General features: G+C 47.3%; 1 protein-coding gene across 4 annotated transcripts in view; it reads left to right on the forward strand.

Moving 5' to 3' along the window:
- The window catches only part of EXOC6B (exocyst complex component 6B), a 616,111-nt gene extending 599,800 nt beyond the window's left edge, over positions 1-16,311 (forward strand). For 2 of the 4 annotated variants that reach the window (XM_059405853.1, XM_059405856.1), the window contains 2 exons: positions 8,564-8,676; positions 12,848-16,311. In XM_059405853.1, coding sequence (XP_059261836.1) covers positions 8,564-8,676; positions 12,848-12,974 — 240 coding nt within the window. In that variant the 3' untranslated portion in view covers positions 12,975-16,311. Of the gene's footprint in view, positions 1-8,563; positions 8,677-12,813 lie in introns of all 4 variants that reach the window. The other 2 variants (XR_009405326.1, XM_059405855.1) reach the window with 2 other exon arrangements.
- The last annotated feature ends 4,966 nt before the right edge of the window (positions 16,312-21,277 follow it).

Here is a 21,277-nt window from a genome sequence, read left to right on the forward strand (position 1 = left end):
AAGGTAGGACTGGCTGAAAATACACTGGGGAATGAATCTGCAGGAATTCCTACTGACCAAAACTGGAACAATTTGAAAAACAAAATATGAATAATGATCGTAGTAAGATTATAACCTGGGAAATAAAATAAATATTCATGAGGTAATGCTGATATAAATAATTGGACCAATAAATAAATGGAGGTGAAAGGACAGTACTTTTCCTCACAGAAGAATTCCAGTTAATAACTACCCAAGAAATGAGAGAACTAGTCAACCACCACCGTCAATATTGTTGCAGGCAGGATCTGGCAATGGATATTAAAGTTGGTGGACAAAAGTTGGAGGGGAAACAGGATATTTGCATAGCCTCAAAGTAGAGCTCCCTCCAGGAGTATATTAATTCCAAAGGTGAAAATAGTAACTTTGTTGTGGATCTGATGTTGACGCACTGAACAGGGCATGATATCACTTCTGTAGTATTCTTGCAAGAAAATGCATAGCCTCAACACTAATGACATTTTGGATTGTGTAATTCGTTGTCATGAGGGCTGTCCTGAGCATTGTAGGATGTTTAACAGTATCCCTGGCTTCTGCCCACTAGAAGCAGCATCACCACCAACACCCCCTCTACCCCCCAGACTCGTTACAACCAAAAATGTCTCCAAGCATTGCCAGATGTCCCTTTGGAAGTAAGCTCCCCCTTGGCTAAGAACTACTGATTCAGTCTAACCACAGAAAATATTGGGCAGACCTAAATTGAGGGACAGTCTATAAAATAAAAGACCAAAGGTACACTGTTCATAAGTATCAAGGTCTTGAAAGATTAGAAGAGGAACTGTGACAGATTGGAACAGACAAAGGAGACATGACGAATAAGTTCAAGGTGGGATCCCGGAATGGGTCAGAAAAAGGACATTAGTGGAAAATCTAGTGAAAGCAGAATAGTCGTAGTTTAGATACTAGTATTGTGCCAATGTTAATTTCTTGGTTCTGATCATTATACCGTAGCAATGGTGAACATTTGAGAGGTGAACGGTACAGAGGTACTATCTATCTAAACTATTTTTGCAACTTTTACATAAGCCTAAAATTATTTCCAAAGAAAAAGTTTTTAAAAATCTGACACTGATGTTAATAAAATGCAAGCACATTTCCATATTGAACTCTATGACCGTGATATAAGTCTAACTGGGATTTAATATCACTGAGATGATTCCCACCACCTCTAGGGCATTAAACTTGAAGCACATGGAGTGAGAGAGAGAGAGAAAGAGAGTGAGTGAGTGAGTTGTGGTTTACACCACAATTTGTTTAAATTTTGTCCTAAATTTAAATTTTAAATTTTGTGATAAGTAAAAATTTTGCAAAATGTTCAGTTGATAGTTCAAAAGGAGTAATAGTCAGTAAGTCATGTAATATAACATTTCACTGATTTGGCTTGGATTACAGTTATTCTTGCTTTTCTTTTATTCTCCTCTATGAAGGTAAACCGTTTACTTTAATGACACTTGGAAGGCCCAGTCCTGTTCTTTGCACATGGTGGATGCTTTAAAAATATTTGCCGTATTTCATGGGCTTGCATTTTCATTGAGAATATCTGAGACAAGCAAATGTGTTTTGTTATTACTGTTTCAAATCCTTTGAATAAATGTTAGAAGAGGTTACTTCATATGAACTTTTTAAATGTTAGTAGGTTATAATTTTTATACTTTTAAGAACTATAGGGGCACCTGGATGGCTCAGTCAGGAGAGCATACAACTCTTGATCTTGGGATTGTAAATTTGAGCCCCATGCTGGGTATAGAGATTGCTTAAAAAAATTATTTTTTTTTTAAAAAGGAGGGGAAAATCCTCTTAAATATAAATAGAATGAGCATAGTGCAGCCCAAAAGTGTGGTTCTGTAAATCCTATCAGAAGACATCCCATGCAGAATCGGGAATTGTAACAGTGTTCTAAGGCAGAAGTAAAAACTCCCCAAAAGCCAACTACAGAGAAACGTTAATGAGGATACCTGATTGTGAGCAAAATGAACTACCCTTGTGGTTGTATTAACAAGTTTCCCAGCCCAGCCAGGCTTGCTAGGTAGGCCTTACCAGCCAAAGCAGACCCTTGACGCTGGCCCTTCTTGACCAAGCCTAGCACAGAGAAGTCGTGCATACACTGATCGTCTCTCATAAACTTCTGTCCTGAGTGCTCCTTGGTACACAGAGGTCACTTAACTCTGTTCCAGGCACACAGGCTTCCCTGAACTCTTGGCTAAAAGTCACAGCCTAAACCCAAAACATAGGGTGGACGGAATACTGGAAGTACAGAAGGCATTCCGGTAGTCACGATGCAGGTTTAGATAACACCGAGAGGTACCATGAAAGGTGAAAGCATGACCTAAGCCATTCCCTTTTAGTCTTTGTGGCAGGGGCAACACCTCCTGGTGGTGCTAGTATTTGGAATATCCTCCATTTATGGCAATAGGAGTGGGTTCCCATTTGTGATAGTGACGTCAGATGTTCTTTTTACATGTTTCGTAAGATCCAAATGTGAATCGATAAGAAAAAAATTGTTAAGTAAATAAGAACACAAAGCATGAGGATATGGTAAAAGTTGCAAGGTGATGTTCATATCATAAAGATTGTGGAAGTGATCTTAACTTCAGTCTTCCACCCCGACCCCCCTTTCTTCTCCATCTACCACCTACTTCTGAACATCAAGAGGTAAGAGTTCTTAAAGTGCATATATAATGGGCTACTTGCTATGAAAGAAAGAAAGAGAAATAAGAGAGCATGGGTGCCTCTGCCTTTCTTCACAAATAGAAGCATAAGGAGGACAAATCCAAAACCAAGGGAGTTGGTTACCTGTGAGCCATGGAAGGGATCGGGGTAAAAGAGATACTGCAAGGGAGGGAACAACGCTTCTCTGAGTTGACTTTTGGAAGCATGTTAATGTCCTGCATATTTAAAAAATTAACAAGGATGGGAGGGAGGAGCCTAAAACTAAAAGCAAGTGGACACCAATGAACCCATTTATTTAGCTGAATACCATAACTACACTGAAGGGAGAATTAAGAATGAGCCCAAGTGACTTAAAAACATGGTGTTGGATTGTACACTCAGTCTTAAGTTGGGAGGGAAAAATTGTGCATTTTTTCCTGTAGTGGCCTATACAAATAATTCCGAACCTATTTAGATATTTTCTAGGCCTGAGCAAATTAGTAACTGAGATGATGTTCTTGAGAGCCAGGTTATCCGCTGTGGAAGAAAGCACACGCAAATACAGAATGGAGGAAGGCAAGAAAGAACTCTGGGAGAATGATTAGAATTGGAGGTGTTGCTATAAACTCGTCCTTTCCAAAGCATGAATGTGTACATGCTTACACCCATGTACAACACGTGTATGTGCATGTGCTCACATATGTATGTGTATGTTTACATGCATGTGTTTCCTAGCACCGTGCACTGAAAGGGCTTAACTTCCCACGGTTTGCCCCCCAGTAGCAATTAACAAAGACGCTCCAGGAGCAATGGCCACACCTAGCCCCCAAATTCTGGTCTCTATAACATTACCACTAAAAGAAATCAGAGCTCGTCAGAGAAATGGCTGGGGCATGGTCAATGCAAGACAAGCCTGAAACACCTTATTATGTCAGAAAGGAAGCATGACCTCAGAAAGTATATGGGGCTTAAGGACACAGGCTCCATCTCAAAGGGGTTCCCACTTGTCAAATCAGGGACAATTTGAGCACCAAAATAATGAATTAGGTAGAGTAATGACTATAAGCCATTGAGAAAATGGGAGCCGATGAGTCCATGCCATAAATAAATACGTAAGTTAATGGGTGGAGAAATGCTGAGTGACAAGTGATAAATGTGCAAGGAAGAGTGGAGTTGGAATACCATCTGTTTGCAACCACGACGGTGAAGCTGAAGCCGACGAGAATCTTCGATGGACGCTAAAGCTGAGGGGAAATTTTAATCAGGAGCTGTATATTCGCATGGTCTTAAACTGTCTTCAGTTGCTTACTAGTTGCAAAGGAAAACACAAAATCTTGTCAGGGAGAGATCAGACGACATCTTGACAGAGTGCTCAAAATTAATACCACCAAGGAGAGACAAATAAACAGTGTACATCTCCAGACAGGGTTCCTCTGAGGAGTACACAGCAGCACTGAGGTAGAATTCCAGCCAGAAGGGCAGGTCTTAAATCTAAGTATGAGAAAGCACTAGAAAAAAACAAAACTGAGTGGAGAAAAAGGTGGCAGGGGACTCTATTCTTCATAAATGTCAATATAAGAAAGGCTGTGGAAATAGTCCAGATTAAAGGAGACTCAACAGAAGACAAATGTAATACCACATCCTAAGCGATATGATATATTGGAGCAAAACCCAAGCCAAAATCTATATACAGGACATTATTGGCTCAATTTCTAAAATTAGAATATGGACCATGTCAGTATTAAATTCTCTGCAGTTGGAAACTACTGTGGTTATGCAAGAGAATATCCCTGATACTTGGGAATGCTGAAGTACTTCGGAATAGAGGGCCATGGTACACTCAAGTTCCTCTCAAGCGACTCAGAAAAGGAAGTTCTTGTGTGCCCATGTGTGTAAAGAGAGAAAGAGCACACGAAGGCTGGAGCATATGGTGTGAAATGTTGATGATGGGTGTGGGAGGAAGGCATACGATGTTCTTTATTCTCTGCTTATTCTTGCAACCTTGGGATAAGTTTGAAATTAGTTCCAAATGAAAAATCTTAGAAATTAAGAAGAATGAGCTCACTAGTGGTGACCAAATGTTTTGCATCCCTGCGAGAGTCTTCACTGAGCCATAACAGGGCCATTGTATGTGGAGGTCCAGGCTCGGAGAGGCGGACTCACCATTGCGAGTCGGTATAGAATCGGTGCTGTTGACCAGTGCTGGCCTGCGGGTCTCCTGGCCTCCTAACACTGTTCTGTGGAATCCAGCGGAACCATGCTCCATGCTGCTGACTTGGTTGATTGCTCCCCAGACTCTAGTAGTCTATGTCCATCTCTCTCAAGGGCAGCCAGAAGATCTGGGCACCAGCCCCTGTAGAGACCACGGAAAGCAACACAGACCCAGACTGTGATCAACAGGCTTGGACTTGTTGAGCTTAATAGAGCTGTGTAGTTTTCGTGCCCAGAATGGGATTAAGTTTTTAAGTTCATCATCCCAGAGCTTTTAGGCATTGAGAGACTTGGGCAGGAAGATAAAAATAGAAAACCAAGGAGCTAAATCATGAACCTCCCTCCACACCCCACTGGTGATTTACCCAGTTGTCAGCAGCCAGAAGGACATGGCATTCTTTGCGATAAATCAGAAAATACGCATACCACCTAATTCCATCACAGAAATTAGGAATTGTTAATAGAGAAGGTAGTTTCATCAAATGCGCGCATGTGGGTGCACACCTGAAAATACCTAGAATAACTTTTAGGAAATTGGGTTTTCCAAATCTTCCAATTCAACTTGTTATTCATCTTTTTTTTTTTTTTTATTCACTCCCTGCTGGGCAAACAGTAACAGGCTCCCCCAGGTTTTTCACCTTTTTCCGAGAAGAAATTTTAATTAAAAGAATGCTATCTTTTTTCATAATTTTTTCCTGGGATTTGAGGGAAAGGCATAATTGTGTTTGTAAAGCACAGTAGTGGGAGGACTGCACAGAACCAAGGACACCCCGAGTGTCTCTCGCACTCTTAGGAACAGGGAAAGAGAACTGTCTCACGTGGTCTTTGGACACTACAGCACAGAACCACCACGGTGAGAATGGGAAGTCAGGGAAAATTCTCTCCTCAAGCAGAGCTCTGTGAGGCCTTGGGGGCAGTGAAAGGAAGTGGTAGAAGGCCTTTTACTTGCCAACTAAAATAGGCCTGACCTGAAAGAGGCCTGAGACGGCCCTTTGGGGCCAGGCCAGCCTAGACCAACCGACATGTCTGCTCTCTCCCCGTCTCCTCTCATCTGTAACGCCCCTTTCTTGGCTGAGGGGATAGGGGCTTTTCTCAGTTTTAGGCTCAGGATGTCAGCCAATTCCTGTCCTGCCTGAGGAGGTTTATAACAACTATTCTAAAAGAATGGTTGGAAGAGGAGGCTTGGCCAAGCAGGGCAAGGCCCACAGTGCCTGTTTGCCCAGCTGCACAGTGAAGACAGACAGGGGAGGAAGGTGTGCCTGGAGCCCAGGCTCTGGCATTGGATTTGACTCTAGGCCTCTCTGGTCTTTGTTCTGCACAGAGAGATGGCCACCCACTCATCTCCGTCAGCAGTTACCGCTTAGAAAGGGAGAAGCAGGGACATGTCTTGAGTCCCAAAAGCCTTTACATGTATCTCATTACCAAAAAGATTGCTTAGGGGCCCTCCCCCTATGCAGCAATGTGAGAATGGGATTTTACCCTGTCTGGAAGCTTACAGAGGGCAGCAACAGTTTCCCTTTCGTCACAACTGCCTTCGAAATGCATCGATTTCTTTATTAGTTTTACTCAGGTATGGTTTTCAAGTATTTTGTTAGAGTGATAACCTGAGGCTAAATCCAGCTGGGAAACCAAAGCCTTTGACAAAATTCTTTTAAGTTTCTCTAAGTCAGGCTCTCCCCCAGACTCAGAGCTCAGTCTACCCTCAGAGTGCTCTCATTATCTTCTGAGACCCATCTAGTTCTTGGCACTCCTAACTCCATGGCATTCTTCTCAGACACTCCCGACAGTGCCAGGCTCTGTGCCCTCCAGCATGGACTTAAGCCCATTTTTGAGTCCTGACCTACGGTGGCTCTTGTTTTCATCTACTCAGCCAGTGTCCACACAGATGCAACAAAGATGGCCTCGTGTAATGCGACGCGATCCGTTCATTCTTTAGTTCTCTGTTTCTGTGTTGTTTCCGTGTCCTGTTTACATACTAGAGGCATGTGTATATGTCGATGTATAGAGGAAAAACTCAGTTCTTTGCTTTCTATGTAGGGAAAAACTCCGTTCTTCCCTATTGTGTTTCTCCCCCAAGTCTCCTTTATTACCCACATGAAACATTTCATTTCTGACACTTCTGGTCACCAAATGCGTGGACATTTTTCCCCACATCAAGCAGTTCCCTGCGACACCAGCTAGATGTCCTACAATTTGACTCAATTCTGACACTGTTTACATGCAGACAGTGTCTGCTCACACAGGTTAAGGGCTCAGTTCCACAAGACCCTCCCCCCAGTTGAGACACCAGCCACCTGCCTATCCACCTGGGTTTCTGACCACCTGCTACAGATGGAGGTTCCCTGACCCCCTCCTCAGGTTTGCTGAATTGCTGGAACAGCTCCCAGAAGTCAGGAAACATCTTACTTACTAGATCACAGGTTTATTGGAAAAGGCCATAACTCAGGAACCAGGTGGAAGAGATGCGTGGGGCAAGGTCTGGGGAAAAGGGCGTGAAGGAGCTCCCGTGCTCTCTCCAGGCACACCACTCTCCAAATTTCCATGCGTTCGTCAACCCGGAAGCTCTCCAAACCCTGTACTTCAGGGATTTTATGAAAATGTCACCACATGGGCACGATGAATTGTGAACCCTATTTTCAGCTTTTCTCCCTTCTCAAGAGAATGGGTGGTAGGACTGAAAATTCCAAGCTTCTAATCATGGCTTGATCTTTCCAACCCTTATCCGGGATCCCACCCAGGATCACCTCATTAGAATAAAAGACACTCCTGCCACCCAGGAAATCACACGCTTTTGAGGAGATAGATCTCAAGAACAGGGGTCATAGGCCAGTATTAGGACAAGAGATGTTCCTAGTATTCTTATTACTTGGGAAATTATGAGGGTTTGTAATTTTGTTTGCTGGTAATGAGGGCCAGAGACCAAGATATATATTTTCTCAGTGTATCTCAGGGTGTCCATTGAGCAACTTGGGCAAAGTCAATGCAGCAAGTCAGGAAACTGGTTCTTTTTTTCTTTTTTTCCCAAGATTTTATTTATTTATATGACAGACAGAGATCACAAGTAGGTAGAGAGGCAGGCAGAGAGAGAGGAAGGGAAGCAGGCTCCCTGCTGAGCAGAGAGCTTGATGCAGTGCTTAATCCCAGGACCCTGGGATCATGACTTGAGCCAAAAGGAGAGGCTTTTAACCCATTGAGCCACCCAGGCACCCCCTGGTTCTTGAACCCACACCTTTTAACCTCAAAGCTTGTACAGTGTGTATGTGCCACAGACTGTACCCATCTTCATTTGGTCATTATTGAATTCTGAGCTTCTAGAGTGGTGCCTGGCACAGGGGAGGCATTTGACAAGTATTTATTAAATGAATAAGTGACCAGTTTTATGACAGTCTCAGGCCTGCCCCTGAGAGCTAAATGCTGGGCCTATAGTCTTAGCAACATCACAACGATCACAACGCTTATGGCCGAGACGACTCGGCCTTCTACTGATGACTCACTGATTTTTGTAGTTGCATGAACAATCTTCAGCCATTCTTTCTCTTACTACATTTTTATTTTTGTTTTTCAGATTTACCGTTAGCTGGTAGTAGAGGATGTTAGGGGTTTTCTAAAGTCCTGGTTTGTCTTGTCTGATTAATCCCTGGGGTGGGGTTTCAATATTTTACAGCTTTTGGATCTCTTCATCCAGTGGGACTGGTCGACCTACCTTGCTGACTATGGTCAGCCCAACTGCAAGTACTTGCGAGTGAACCCAGTGACAGCTCTGACCCTGCTTGAGAAGTGAGTACACAGTCTGGTGGTCTCTGTTGGGAGGTGGGGAAAGGGCATGGGAATCAGTGTCAGGGATAATTTCCTCTTGGCCAATACCTTCCAAACACAGCAGAGAGGCCTGTTCTTGGAATTGCCGTAAGTGCTACCCGTAGTCTCTGCTATTGGATTGGGCAAGATGGCCTTCCTCTTGTAGCCTCTTAGCTCCTGAGCCCCAAGAAGCTGAGGCCAAGTATGGGTCAGGTGGACTCTGGCAAGCCCTTGGAGCTGAATGGGGCAACATCTCTTTAGCTGAAGATGACAGAAGAAAGGAAAATGCCTTAAGGTTGGGTTCAGGCCACCTGGTGAACAGAGTGAGACTGGCCCCAATCATCTGGTGACAATGGGCAGAAGAGCCCCATGAAAGATGGCTTCTGTGGTTTCTAGCAGAGAAGTTCCTGGAATGCCTGAAACCTTCAGCAGCGCCATCCCCATTCAGCCCCCACCCCCACCCCCAAACTCCCTGCTAGATCGAGCCTTGTTGTGCCGACTGTCCCAAGAAAGCTGTTGGACACGGTGTCTCATTCTTGCTCTGGGCAGTCACTGGCCAGCAGAGGTGCTCCCACTGAGATTGGGTTAGACAGCTCCAGAACGTCTCATGGTTAACCAGTACACCACCCAGATGCTGGAATCTGTTATGCAGCCTAGCTCTGGCTTTTCCTAACCTAGTTGAGAGCTGGCAGGCCAGAGACCAGGATCCACGTAAAAGGGAGGGTTTTTATTGTCATCACACTAGTTAAGTGCCAGCTTCTTTGAAGCTTCTTAGAAGAGTACCCCGCATCTAAGCAGTACAGCAAGTACATATGTGACCATATGTGAACTTGGGTAGATGGACCAGCAGCTAGGAGGTCAGAGTGCAGCCATAAGCAGAGGAAAGGCTAAGGTACGTCCTCCCTACTGTGCAGTTAGAAGAGTGGGAAGGGGAGGAGAGGAAAGTAAGCAAGAACAGGACGCAGAGGAAAGTGTTTGGAGCCAAGAAACCAAGAGCCCAGGGTGCAGCTTTCACCAGACCAAGACAGACTGATGTTTCCATTTTAACTTTGTTTCCCATGATTCTCTCTCCTGATGACCTTCCTCCCTAGGATATCTAGAGAGTAAGTATATTATTCACTTGGGCCTTTTCCATCACTTTGAGGCAAGTCCTTCTGGTTTCCTCACTGACACTAACAACTACACTAAAGCCTTACCTTCTGACTTTTCTCCCCCCTGACATACTAATCTACTAAACTAGTCTGGTGCCAATTGGCTGGCTGTTTCCTCTGTCCTCGGTCCTTAGAGTGACCCTTAGCATACCAATCCCTATGGGGCTGGAGGTGATGGCAGGGATTTTCTTTCCCCCATTGGTGCCAGGGAAAAGCTTGTTCCCACTCAGCTTCCTGGCACGCTCCACACTCTTTGCTAGTGCGAAGCTTGAAACTCAGCCCTGACAGAAGGGAGCTGCTCAGCAGTCTCCCCTTCTCCGCCACCTCCTGGTGGTGAAGCCCATGGCATTAAGCTCTGGAACCTACGTCTCCTGGAGAAACCTTTTTATTAGAGGCAAGGGCTAATCCCAGCTGAAATGAGGGACATTTGGGCCCTCCAGGTGGTGTTTAATGTTGTATTCACTCTGTGTCCAAATGGGCTGTGGGATTCCCTTCCATTTCCTTCTCTCAACAGTCCTTTGCTTGTCTGTTCCTAAGAAGCTCTAGATCTAAGAGGCATTGTCTCTTCCACTTTCTGTGGATCAGCAGTGGGCTGGAACAGTCAGCCTCTCCATGGATTCTGGAGGCCTGACAGTAACAAAGCCGTGTGCTTATCCCCAGCCATCAGCAGGGTTTAAAAGCTTCCTCCCAAACCCAGGAGGGCCAAAGGCCACCCGGATCCCCCAAATCCCTACTTCCCAGCCTCATAGGAATCAGCCCCTTTACCTGACCCTTTCCTGCTTTCGCCCCAGCCAGATCTACCACCAGAGCTTGACTATCTCTCCTTTTCAACATGCCGAGGACATTCAGGAAACAGAAGAGGCACCTGTGTCATTGAGAGGTGGCCCTAGCCAAAGTAGATCCGGATCCCAGGCTTACAGAATGGAAGGGGAGGGGAAGAGGGCCCCCCACTTTGGTTTGGGTGCTTCCCAGGGCACAAACCAGTATGCTGTCATCGGCCGTCAAGGCACTTGAGTTTATCTTTGGAGTAATCCCAACTCTGGGCCTTAATTGCCGAGAACTCCTAGCCTCTGAGGCTCAGGGACTACCTTCTTCTTCCCTTTCTCCTACCTTATTGGAGAGCTTCTTTTATGAGAGCTGAAAGCCAACTCTGGCTCCCCATCTCTGGGCAGCTTCAAGGAGTCATGAAATTCATGATCACAAAGGACATTAAAATGAACGCCCTATACATGTAGGGAGTGTTTTTCCGCTTCCTTCCTTCCTTTCTTCCTTCCTTGTTTTGCATTGTTTTTCTTTAGATTCATAGCATATTCAGCAAAGGAAATGGAATCCTTCTCTGGGATAAATAATCTAAAGCCAGGCCAGTTCCACAGACATAATTGTCCAGTCCATGCATAAAGGACCAAATACAGTAATCATCAGAGCCTGAGGACCATGTGCTCTCTTTTCAACCAGCCTCTGTCACCTTTTCTTCCTCCCCTCCAAGCTCAGTCCTGTACAGGTGGGTGGTTGTACCTTATACTCAGTGTTCTGAGTTTACTTGAATAATTCCAGTCTGAAGACCCATAAGCTTAGATCAGTGAAAGAAGTCACAACTCATGGTGGCTCTCAGTGTTGGCCCCAACCACACAGCTTTGGTGCTCATCAGAATCTCCCAGCCTCATGAATATAACTGCCCTTGTGGCATCTCTAGCTTTAACCCATTGGCCTCACATCTGCCCCTCTGAACAAAGAACACCACACAGGGGGAAAAAAGGGGGGGGGGCCAGGATTGGCCAAAGGCCCCTGGGAAGTATGCCTGGCCATAGATTACCAGGCTTATCAGGTTCCTTCCCCTCCTTTGGACCTGTCTACGTACAGCCCAGGGAGCTGTGAAGCCAGAAAGCCAGCCCAGATCCTGGGGGATGGTGGTAAAGATCGCCTATGCCTACCCCAGGGCGAAATTGGTCTGGGCAGTGTTCTTAATTCTCTGACACCGGAACTAGCAATGGGCTGGAGGTCTAGTGTGCAGAGACTGAGGCCAGAGGTCACGGTCAGATGTCAGAGGTTGTGGACTCTGCAGGGATTAGCACATTCCCATGTTCTATCACAATGGCTTATCCAGACTTGGGCCTTTCTGTAACACCATAACCTGGTCATGACTTTACCTATGCTTCCTGGTTAGGTCTTTCCATCTGGCCACAAGCATTGGCCAGAACTGCCCATGGTTTGCCTTCTAGGAATATGCCATCTCTGGAGCTTTGGTGGTACCTGGTAATAGAAAGCTCTGCGAAGGTCAAAGGTGTGAGGGTATGGACAACCCTCGGGTTCTCAGGGGCTTCTCCTGGCTGAAGTTCTGACTCCACAAGCGAAAGGATGGTCTGTCTGCTCTACTTCTCACGATGTGCTCAACCGCCTTGCCGTCTCTGGATCCTCACTCTGAGACAAAAGAGATAGGTCAGGCCCTTAGTTTTGTTAGGGATGGGACAGAGCAACTGGCCAGTGAAGTTTAGAAATACACAGTGACTTTCAGTTACTCATCTCCTCTTAGAATTACTAGCTGAGAGTTTGTTCCTGCTTTCTCTTTCAAATACCAGCTCTGAGGTTGCAGCAGGATTTCATGAGCTCAGGAGATGATAAGTGGATCCTGGATCTAGATATTCTGTAAGAGCCTGTTGACCCTCAGGGCTTCAGCACACCCAAGATTCCTATGGGAGCTGCACACCTGGAGCTAGAAGGGAAGGAAAGAGGTGCAGTGGGGGGAGGAGGGTGATCAGGAGGTTGGCCCCTCCATCGCTGGCTTTGGACTCTCTTCCAGAGGTGACTGAGGTTGGGAGGGCAGTGGGTGCCACAGGACAGCTTCCTGAACAGTAGGTTAAGTAGGGGCTTGACAATGGAAATATTCTGGACTCTCAGGTCTGGGCGGAGGTGGAGATGTGTGGAGCCATCCCACCTCCCGCCTGGTCTCCTTCCACCATTGTCTCCTCAGACATTTTGTTCTCCTTCTTTCTTCCTCTGTTTAGGATGAGGGACACCAGCCGCAAGAACAACATGTTTGCACAGTTCCGGAAAAATGAGCGAGACAAGCAGAAATTGATTGACACTGTGGCCAAGCAGCTCCGGGGACTCATCAGCAGCCACCACTCATGAAAGTTAACCTCAGGCCTGCAGAGGCTGCTCACGTCAGCCCCAGAGGCCGGGACCCAGGCCCGGCTGGCCCTGCCTTGTGCATTCTTCTTCAAAGAGAGCAAATGTATTTTTTTAATAACCTGTGTACAGTATTCGCGTAACCTTTCCCTATAGTAAAAGAGGCACAAGAAAAAGCAAGTACATGAGGTGTTGCTAGGCTGGGACTCCAGGGAAGTCATACTGTACTCTGTAGCAGCCTAGAGATGGTGGTGTCACCAGTCCCAGGACGATGAACCACGTTTCATCGCTGCCCTAGAACCTTGGTCTGGGGCTCAGGAATGACACAGACGTAATGGGTCCTTGGTCCTGGGAGGTAAGGTGAGTAGGCGAAAATATAACAAAGTATATCCTGTTCGTTCCCAGCACCCCATTCACCATGCAGGGGAGGTTGGTCCTTCCTGATGCAAGGAGAGGACCTGGAAAACGTTACTGTTCAGTGTATGAAAGACCAGCACACATGAAGGACCAGCACACACGGTTCTGGAAGTTTGTATCTCCCCAGTCCACCAATGTTCATCAGCAGGGGGACAAGCATGGCGTGTGGCCAGAGGACAGCTTCACTCCAGTCCCCTGAGAGTGGCCATTTCTTCAACCCAGATCTGACCCAGTGCTTTTATTGCTGACTTTTCTGGGACAAGATAGAGCTGAGTATACAGTGGTGATAATTGGACCCCATGACTAACCGCAGGTTGCTCCACACCAGGAAGTGTTTTATTAGCTCTTGAAAGCCAGTGTGAATGGAATCAGAGCCTCGGTCCCTTCCCTGTTCATCTCATCGTCTTCTTTCAGGGTCAAGGCACTGGATTCAGAGCAGAGATCAGCAGTTACTTCCATAGATCTTCACAGAGAGTCTCAAACTTGACCTTCAGTAGTGTCATTGGGTTTGGTCAGATTCTAGAAGCCTGAAAATGGACCTTCCTTAACCCTTCAGTAAAACCTGAAGGTTACTAGGGAGTGCCCCTTGTGATTGAAAACCAGCTCTCTGGCCACCATCTTTACAAGAAACATTATCAGCTCTGTACTGTGGCGGCAGCCACAGCTGGACAGCATGCCTGTTGGGATGGAACCATTGTCTCCATGAAGCAGACGGGGCCAGTCGTGGCTAGTAGTTTGTCGCCTTTGGCCCAGCGGTCCGTTACTAAGTCATATCCTTGATGTGAAGCTCTTCTTACTCAAGCCCAAGTCTTTTGTCCTCTCCTGAGACCCCCATAGCCATCTTTTGGCCTCATCTAAGAAAGGTTGTCTATAATCCCATCTTGCATATTCTGGAGTGTGCCAAGGGAGCCTGAACTAGCTAGCTGGGAGTCTGTGTCCGCTGTCGCAGATGGGCTCCCGACACCTGGTGCAAGGGCTTTGCTGTGAGGTCAGCCCGAGGAACCTGCACTCTAAGACTCTTTGGGAAGGTGCTCCTGTGGCTACTGGCAAACGTGTAATTGTGCACCACCAAACAATGACAAATAAGCCACACAGGCATTTCCAGCTTGGATTAGTGGGAGGAGAGACTCATCAAACAGAATTCTTCACTACCTTTGCCAGCTACTTAGCTGCTTCTGGGGAGAGCAATGCTTCCTTTTTCATTCCCCACCCCAATCCCCCCAGAACCCCATCCCAACTTGCAAACGAAGGGGAAGAGATTACACACCACAGACATGAGCCTTCCTCAAAGCTGGAGAGGCCAGGCTGCATGGACGCTCTAGAGAAGCTTTCTAAGGCTTACCTTGAGGCCTCAGTGCTTGGCCCAGGGTCTCAGGAGGAGGGTCAGGGATGAATGCTGCCACCCAGAATTGCAAAAGGCAAGGGAAAGTGGGGGGCCATGGGAATGAGATCCCAGATGCCATCACCCAAGCCCTGGGTTCGACTGAAAGAGCAAGAAATGATTACACTAATCTAAAGTCCTGTTGCTTAAGAAGGGCCCAACACAGACTCCTTCACTAGTCTCCCGTCTGCAGCAAGATCCTTTCAGATGGATCTTGGGACATGGGACATGGGACAGAGAGAACCTTAAGCATGTCAGAGATTTTGTCTTCTCTGAGTCATCATTGCTGAGCTAGTCTCAAGCCTATACCCTGGAAAGACTGCTGTAGAGGAAAAGCAGACAGGGGAGCGGAATGGGGCTTCCTCTGTACCTCATTCACGACCTTCCTCTAAAGAAAACACTTAGCCCGCTCAAGACTCTTAGGGGAGGATCCTTTGGTGGCTCTCTTTCCTCTTGGTCTGTCTTCAGTCTTCTCTGATGAAACCAATGTGCTGCTACTGAGTTGTGTCTAGAGACACACTCTGGTTGGGCAAGGGAAGGTCAAAAAACAGGGACCGGCAATGTCTAAGTTGTTTGAATTGGCGAAGTCGGATTTTTGAGTCTGATCTCCAGGCCTCTAGCTGGGCCAGGCCTTGAGAGGACTTGTGCACATGGGGCCATGCCATGCCCTTCAGACTCCTAAGACCCGGCCTCGGGTGCCCAGAGATATGGAAGTGCCCCAGCAGGCCCCAGTAGCAGAGCAAGAGCAGCAGTGGCTACAAGCCTACAGCCTGGGGTTAGCGTGACTCTTAGCCAAGTTCTTGGGGAAACCAGGTCCATGTTTCTAAAGGGACCTTCTGGGTTGGGACCCTCATAGGTTTCAGTAATAGTGTAGGCAGCTCGTATAGTTTGGACGTTCACAGGAAATCTCTTGGGACTGTGATTGAAGCGATTGGGGGGTAGAAATTGGTACCAGCGGAATCCCTGTGGACAAAAGGATTGGCCAGCTTCCAAGGAGTGCTGCCACTGTTTTCATCGCATACCAGGCCTATTGGTCTCTTGGCCTCAAAGCCAGCCTAGCTCCATCGCATACCTGACAAGGGTCTGCTCAGCAAGCAGGGCTCTCCTATCCCCAAGATCGGCAATGGCCATGACCTCCCTCATAAAGCCTCTCCACACTCCCTGGGGCCTGCTACGGAGCGCCCCGCCTGTTGCCTCCCATCTCCCAGGACTCTGCTCCTGGCTGTTTCAACTGCCTCTTTTTTTTTTCTTTTTCTTTTCCTTTGCTTGCGTTCATAATTACTTTTCACTAATGTGTTGGAAATAGCGTTTTTATTTTGCACAAATAGTTACACATTTATGGAGGAAATTTAGGAGAGTCCATTTTTAACTCTAAAGGGAACTTTTTTTTTTTTTTCTTGAAGACTCACTCCTAAAGCTACCAATGCAGACGGGCCTCGCGGTTCTTGGGAGCCTCCCCTGTGGAAAGAGCATGTTGATCCCTCCTGTACATTTTTCTGTCTTAACTGCTATTAAACAAGGGAGCCTATGTACCTGTTTCAAAAGCCACGGTGTTGTCTCATGGTTTTTTGGTTCTTCTGCCCCTCTCACACATTGCAGCTGCAGTGGCGAACCGGAGGGCAGCCGTCGCACCCCCTGGACAGGACTGAGGACTAGAGCAGGCAAAGGCCCACTGGGGGGAGGAAGCCTACCTGCTGCACAAGGCAAGGAGCCCTTGGAAAAGTCCCAAACCGCTGGGTTGGGTTTCCCGCTGATCCAGTTAACACGGGTATCCTCACCATCGAGGGGAGCGCTGGTCTGGGCAGCCTGAGCCTTCCTGTGGCTTGAAAAGCAGCCCTTGCTGCGAAAGGGCTCTTAGTCCAAACAGAAGGAGGATGTAGCATTCTCCAGAATAAAGCCAAGTGGGGGAAGGGGAGGAACGAGCCTGTTTTAGAGCCCCTGGCGGGGAGGGGACGGGCCTCAGGGCCTAATGCCAGGGCGGGTGTGGTTGGGCAAGACGGTGTGGAGGCAGCTGGATGTTCACTACCTGGGCCTTGAAACAGTTCAGTTCAGATTGTGTTAAGCTGTGGGAGGGTCGCAGGGGCAGACCACGCTAGAGTGAAAAGTTGGCCGGTGTCTGGAGGATAAGGGCAGAGCTCAGGGGTTGGGGGGGGGGGGGCACACACGGAACCACGGAGCATAAGGCCAGAAATGGGGTAACAGCACCCACTGCGCTTGCCCCCTTGGGACAAGCGCCTGTTCGTGAACCGGGTACAAGCCCTTCAAATCAACCAACCGCCTGGCTCAGAGTAGAGCCAGTCCTCCAAGGGGGCATCTCCTTGTCACCACCACCTAGAACATTCTCTGCCGTCTCTTTGGTGCCAAAACTTCTACTAGCATTCAGGAGTTCTTAACCCTGGGTTAGTGACCCCTTGGACCATGTGTGTAGGAGTGTCTATGGTCAAGTGGATGCCCCAGCACGCATTCACCCAGTTTTCTGGATAGAAAGTCCATGGCTTTCATCAGTGTCTGGGAAAGATTCAGGACTAAAACGCTGAATGGTAACCAAACCCCTTTGGAAATACAGCTCTCCTGAGGGAAAGCCAGAAGCTCTGAGCTGTTACCTCCCCTCTCTGCCTCCTACGACTCAGAGACTTTTCAACACCTACGGCTCTGCCACCAGCCTTTTCCCGGAGCTCCCCACATGATCCCCAGGTCACATTTAAAAACCAGTACAGCTACCATTCCTAGCTTTCTCTACCCAGCCAGGTCAGCGTGCTGAGGTGGGCATGAGGACCTTGCATCTCCGAGATTGCAGAGACTTACGGCCAGTTGGGGAGATTGCAACCCAGAGGGCTTTGCGGACATGGGAGCCCGCAAAGCCAAACTGAACCTGACTCACCCCAGAACATTCTCTGTAGCTTCTGAGCACTGACCGGCGCAGGGGCTAACCCAAGGCCTTCTCCAGAGAGGGAAGAGCAGCCCTGGCGGGGTTCCCGGAGCAGAGAGGGTGGGGGGACCTGGGACGGATGTGAGGCCGTCACCAGCTTGCCCCTTTGCTCACGGGCGGGCGAGGCGTATCTGCTCACCAGGTAGATGAGGACTGGGACTAGCTAGTGGGAGATAAAGGGAGGGAGAGAAAGTGCCAGACCCTTTCCTTTCCCCCAGAGGCCTCAGCGTTAAGTTTAATGGGCAGTGGTTGCCGGGGAATGAGAGAGCCTCAGGGCCCAAGGGACCAGAAGACAAAAGCTCTTGAGGAAGTGCAAGGAGGAGGAGGAGAGAAGTGGGGGCCTGGGCATTGTGTGGGAGAGCCACCCCTCTATCTGTTTCAGTCACTGCTGGGGTTAGGGTTACCATGCACTTGGGGCCCCAGCTGCTTTGTGGGGTCTGTGACATCAGCCGTTGTGATGGTAATGGAGGGGCCTCTCGCACAGGGAGGAAGGGGTGTGCTGGCTCCCCTTTGCCAGCCAGTCCAAATCAACTCCCAGAGAGGATTGAAGCTCCTGTTCCCTCCGGGTGGGGGCAGGATGTGGGCCCAGGACCGGCCCAAGACAACAGGCCCGAGCCATGACCTTCCTCTCTCCAAAGCTCCAGAAAAGGAATGGAATCTGAACATTGAGACGCTTTTCTGGCCCTAAACAATCCTCCCATTCTCTAGGCTCAATGATGGGTCTATTTCCTCCTGTAAATGGGTCTCGTAATCTTCAACTTTTACCTTTGCTTCTAAGGGTAATTAATTGGATCTCCCTCTTGTTCTCCCTACACACTCCCCTCTCTGTTACAAGGCTCAGGTTAAGCCGGGTGGATGGCTTTTCTTTCTTTCTATTCCACGGAGTGCTCATTTTTAAAGCTGATGGAGTAAGGCCTTGCCCTCTCCAGTGAACCTCTTCTCCAGAGAAGCCCGCTGGGGAAACACCACTTCCGCGGGCCCGGGAAAGCGGCCTTTGCCGGGCTAAAGGCTTTTCAGATAACAAGTTCTGAGCAACCATTTCACTTTTTCTTCCCAGGTATGTTTCCAAGGCTTTAGGGAAGTAGTTTTCAGGGTGTCCCCCTCAGGAGCAAAGTGAGGGCTTAAGGGAAGATCTGGACCCTGGAGACAAGGAGAGGCAAAGATGGACTCTGGAGAAGTTAGAGCCAAGGATCAGAGAGTTTCCCTTTTTTCCCACTGGCTGGGGAGAAACAGGAAGCCCTCAGGTGCAGGCAGCATGAGGGCATCAGGTGGGGAGGAGTGAGGGTAGACCCCATCAGGTAAGGGGGAAGAGATGCTGCTATGGGGAGACAGGTCATGCCGGAGATGCTGAGGATTTCTAGTAACTGTGACCTTGTCTGACACACTTCGAAGTCAGGAATGACCTTCTATGCCTGTCTGAATCCTTTGCCGAATTCTGCCCCACGCATGGCATCTGGGGCCTCGGGACCCATTGAGTCCCACTTGGAGTGGGGACAGTCGCTACCAAGGGAAGGGGCCAGGAGAGCAGCAGCCCCTGCCCAGAGGAATGTCCTGCAGCTGGCACTGTTTAGGAGACATATTGAGGATAAAAAGCAAACTAACTTGTGGTCAGTTTTACTACGGTTTTAAACGTCTCTACACCCATGTATGCCCCGCCTCTTGGCATGCCGTGGAGTAAGGAACAGGTTGAAATCAGACTGAGTCAGGTGAGAAGCCAAAATAGCAGTTTAATTCCGGACAGGCAGGGTGTGAGTCCCGGTGGTGGTGCTGGTGAAGACTTGTGTACGCGGGTGTGTGTATGCGTATGTGGGTATCTAAAAGAATTCGGGCCTCCCCCCACGGAGCCCTAATCCCACATGGAACCACTGTTAACAGTAGGGTGATGTTCTTCCTGCTCCTTTGAATGTGTATATACTTTTTTCACCAAAAAATATGATTGTAATATACTACATTACAGGTGTCTCTCCCACTTAATGTATCTTGGATGTCTTTCACGGCAATATGATAGGATTTCTTCCTCCATGACGCCTATGAATACTTCTCTGGCATGGGTGTCCCTGGAGTCTATTTAATTCTGAACTAGTCAATATTTGGGATGTTCCTGGTATTTCGCTGTGAGCAGTGTTACAAGACACTTGTGTACACCTCTGCCTTCTCGCGTAGGTATTTCTGTAGTATAAAGTTTCAGGAGTAGAATTGATTGGTTAAAGATCGAAAGCATTATAAATGTTAATAGAAATTATATATTACTCTTCTGAAAATCACCCATTTACACTGTCTCCTACAGGATATGATAGTCTGTTTCTCTATCTATCCTCAGCCCCATGTAATATCAATATTTGTTTTCTGTACATGAATTGATAGTACAGAAAGCTTAAGCATCCATTTGAATTAGTCATTTTTATTTCCTCTTACATAAAGCAGCTATCCATATATTCTGCCATTTTTTTTAAAAAAGGGGTTGTTTTCCTTTTCATGTTGGCTTGTAGCCATTTGTATTTTAGGGATTTTAATTATTTGTCATCTGCATTTGCAGATTTTTTCCCCATTGTCTTTTGGGTTTGTTCACGGTCCATATCATTTTGAACTCCTGATTCTGCGAGTAACAAACAACCTAACTCAGAGGAGATTTGCTGACTGAAATTCCAAAGGTAGTTCAGGGCTGATTTGACTCAATGACTAAAAAATGTCAAGGTCCCGCTTCTTTCTTTCTGTCTGCTCTGCCTTTTCTAGGAGCAAGGCTGTCCTAAAGTTCAGGTCCCTGCTGGTAGCTACATGGCTGTCCTTCTAACAGCTTTCACACCTCCACACTAGCTGTACAGAAACTTCTTCCAAAGGCCCTCTGAGAAGAGTAAGGCACCTGCTGACCCATAGCCTCCAAAATTCAGAGCCCTGAACAGGATGACGTGTCCTTCTTTTTGACAAGGACCATGTCTTGGGTTTACTGCTGAGACGTGGGTCACTTGAACCAACACTGTGGCAAGGGCAGTGGAATTACTCCTGTGGTTTAAACGATCAGTTCTCACCCTGGGACTCTGGGGTAAAGAGGTGTTACTACTCACCCCCAAACCCCCAAACAAACTGCAGAGCAGCTACACACCAGGGAACTGGTGAAAGGAATATTGAAGAGATAAGACACAATATTCACCCCCTGGCTTTTTTTTTTTTTTTTGCCATAGAAAAGGTTTTTCATTTTTGAAACATCAGTTTATCAGTCTTCTCCTTTATGATGTTTCGACTTCATGCCAGACTGTCCTCTCTTCAAAACTATAATAAAACTATGGACCCATATTTTCTTCTGATAGTTCATGTTTAGCTTGTTAATCATTTATCAATTTGAAGTTTTCTTGGAGGTAAAGAATGCGGCAGGGGTCCAGATGGCTTTTTTCTCCAAGTGGCTGACCAGTTGTCCCACAGCATCACTGGTTAATTTGTAAATATCATGTTTATCATATATTAAATTCCCATTTATCCTTGGGCCTACTTCTGGATTTATTTGTGTCTCCATGATCATCCTGTTCCTGAATCACTAGCGAATTGCTCTAACTGCCCTATCTTTTGGGCCTGTTTTACTATCTA

This window comes from Mustela nigripes, chromosome 7 (genome assembly GCF_022355385.1).
Source record: "Mustela nigripes isolate SB6536 chromosome 7, MUSNIG.SB6536, whole genome shotgun sequence".
NCBI classification, from domain to species: domain Eukaryota; kingdom Metazoa; phylum Chordata; class Mammalia; order Carnivora; family Mustelidae; genus Mustela; species Mustela nigripes.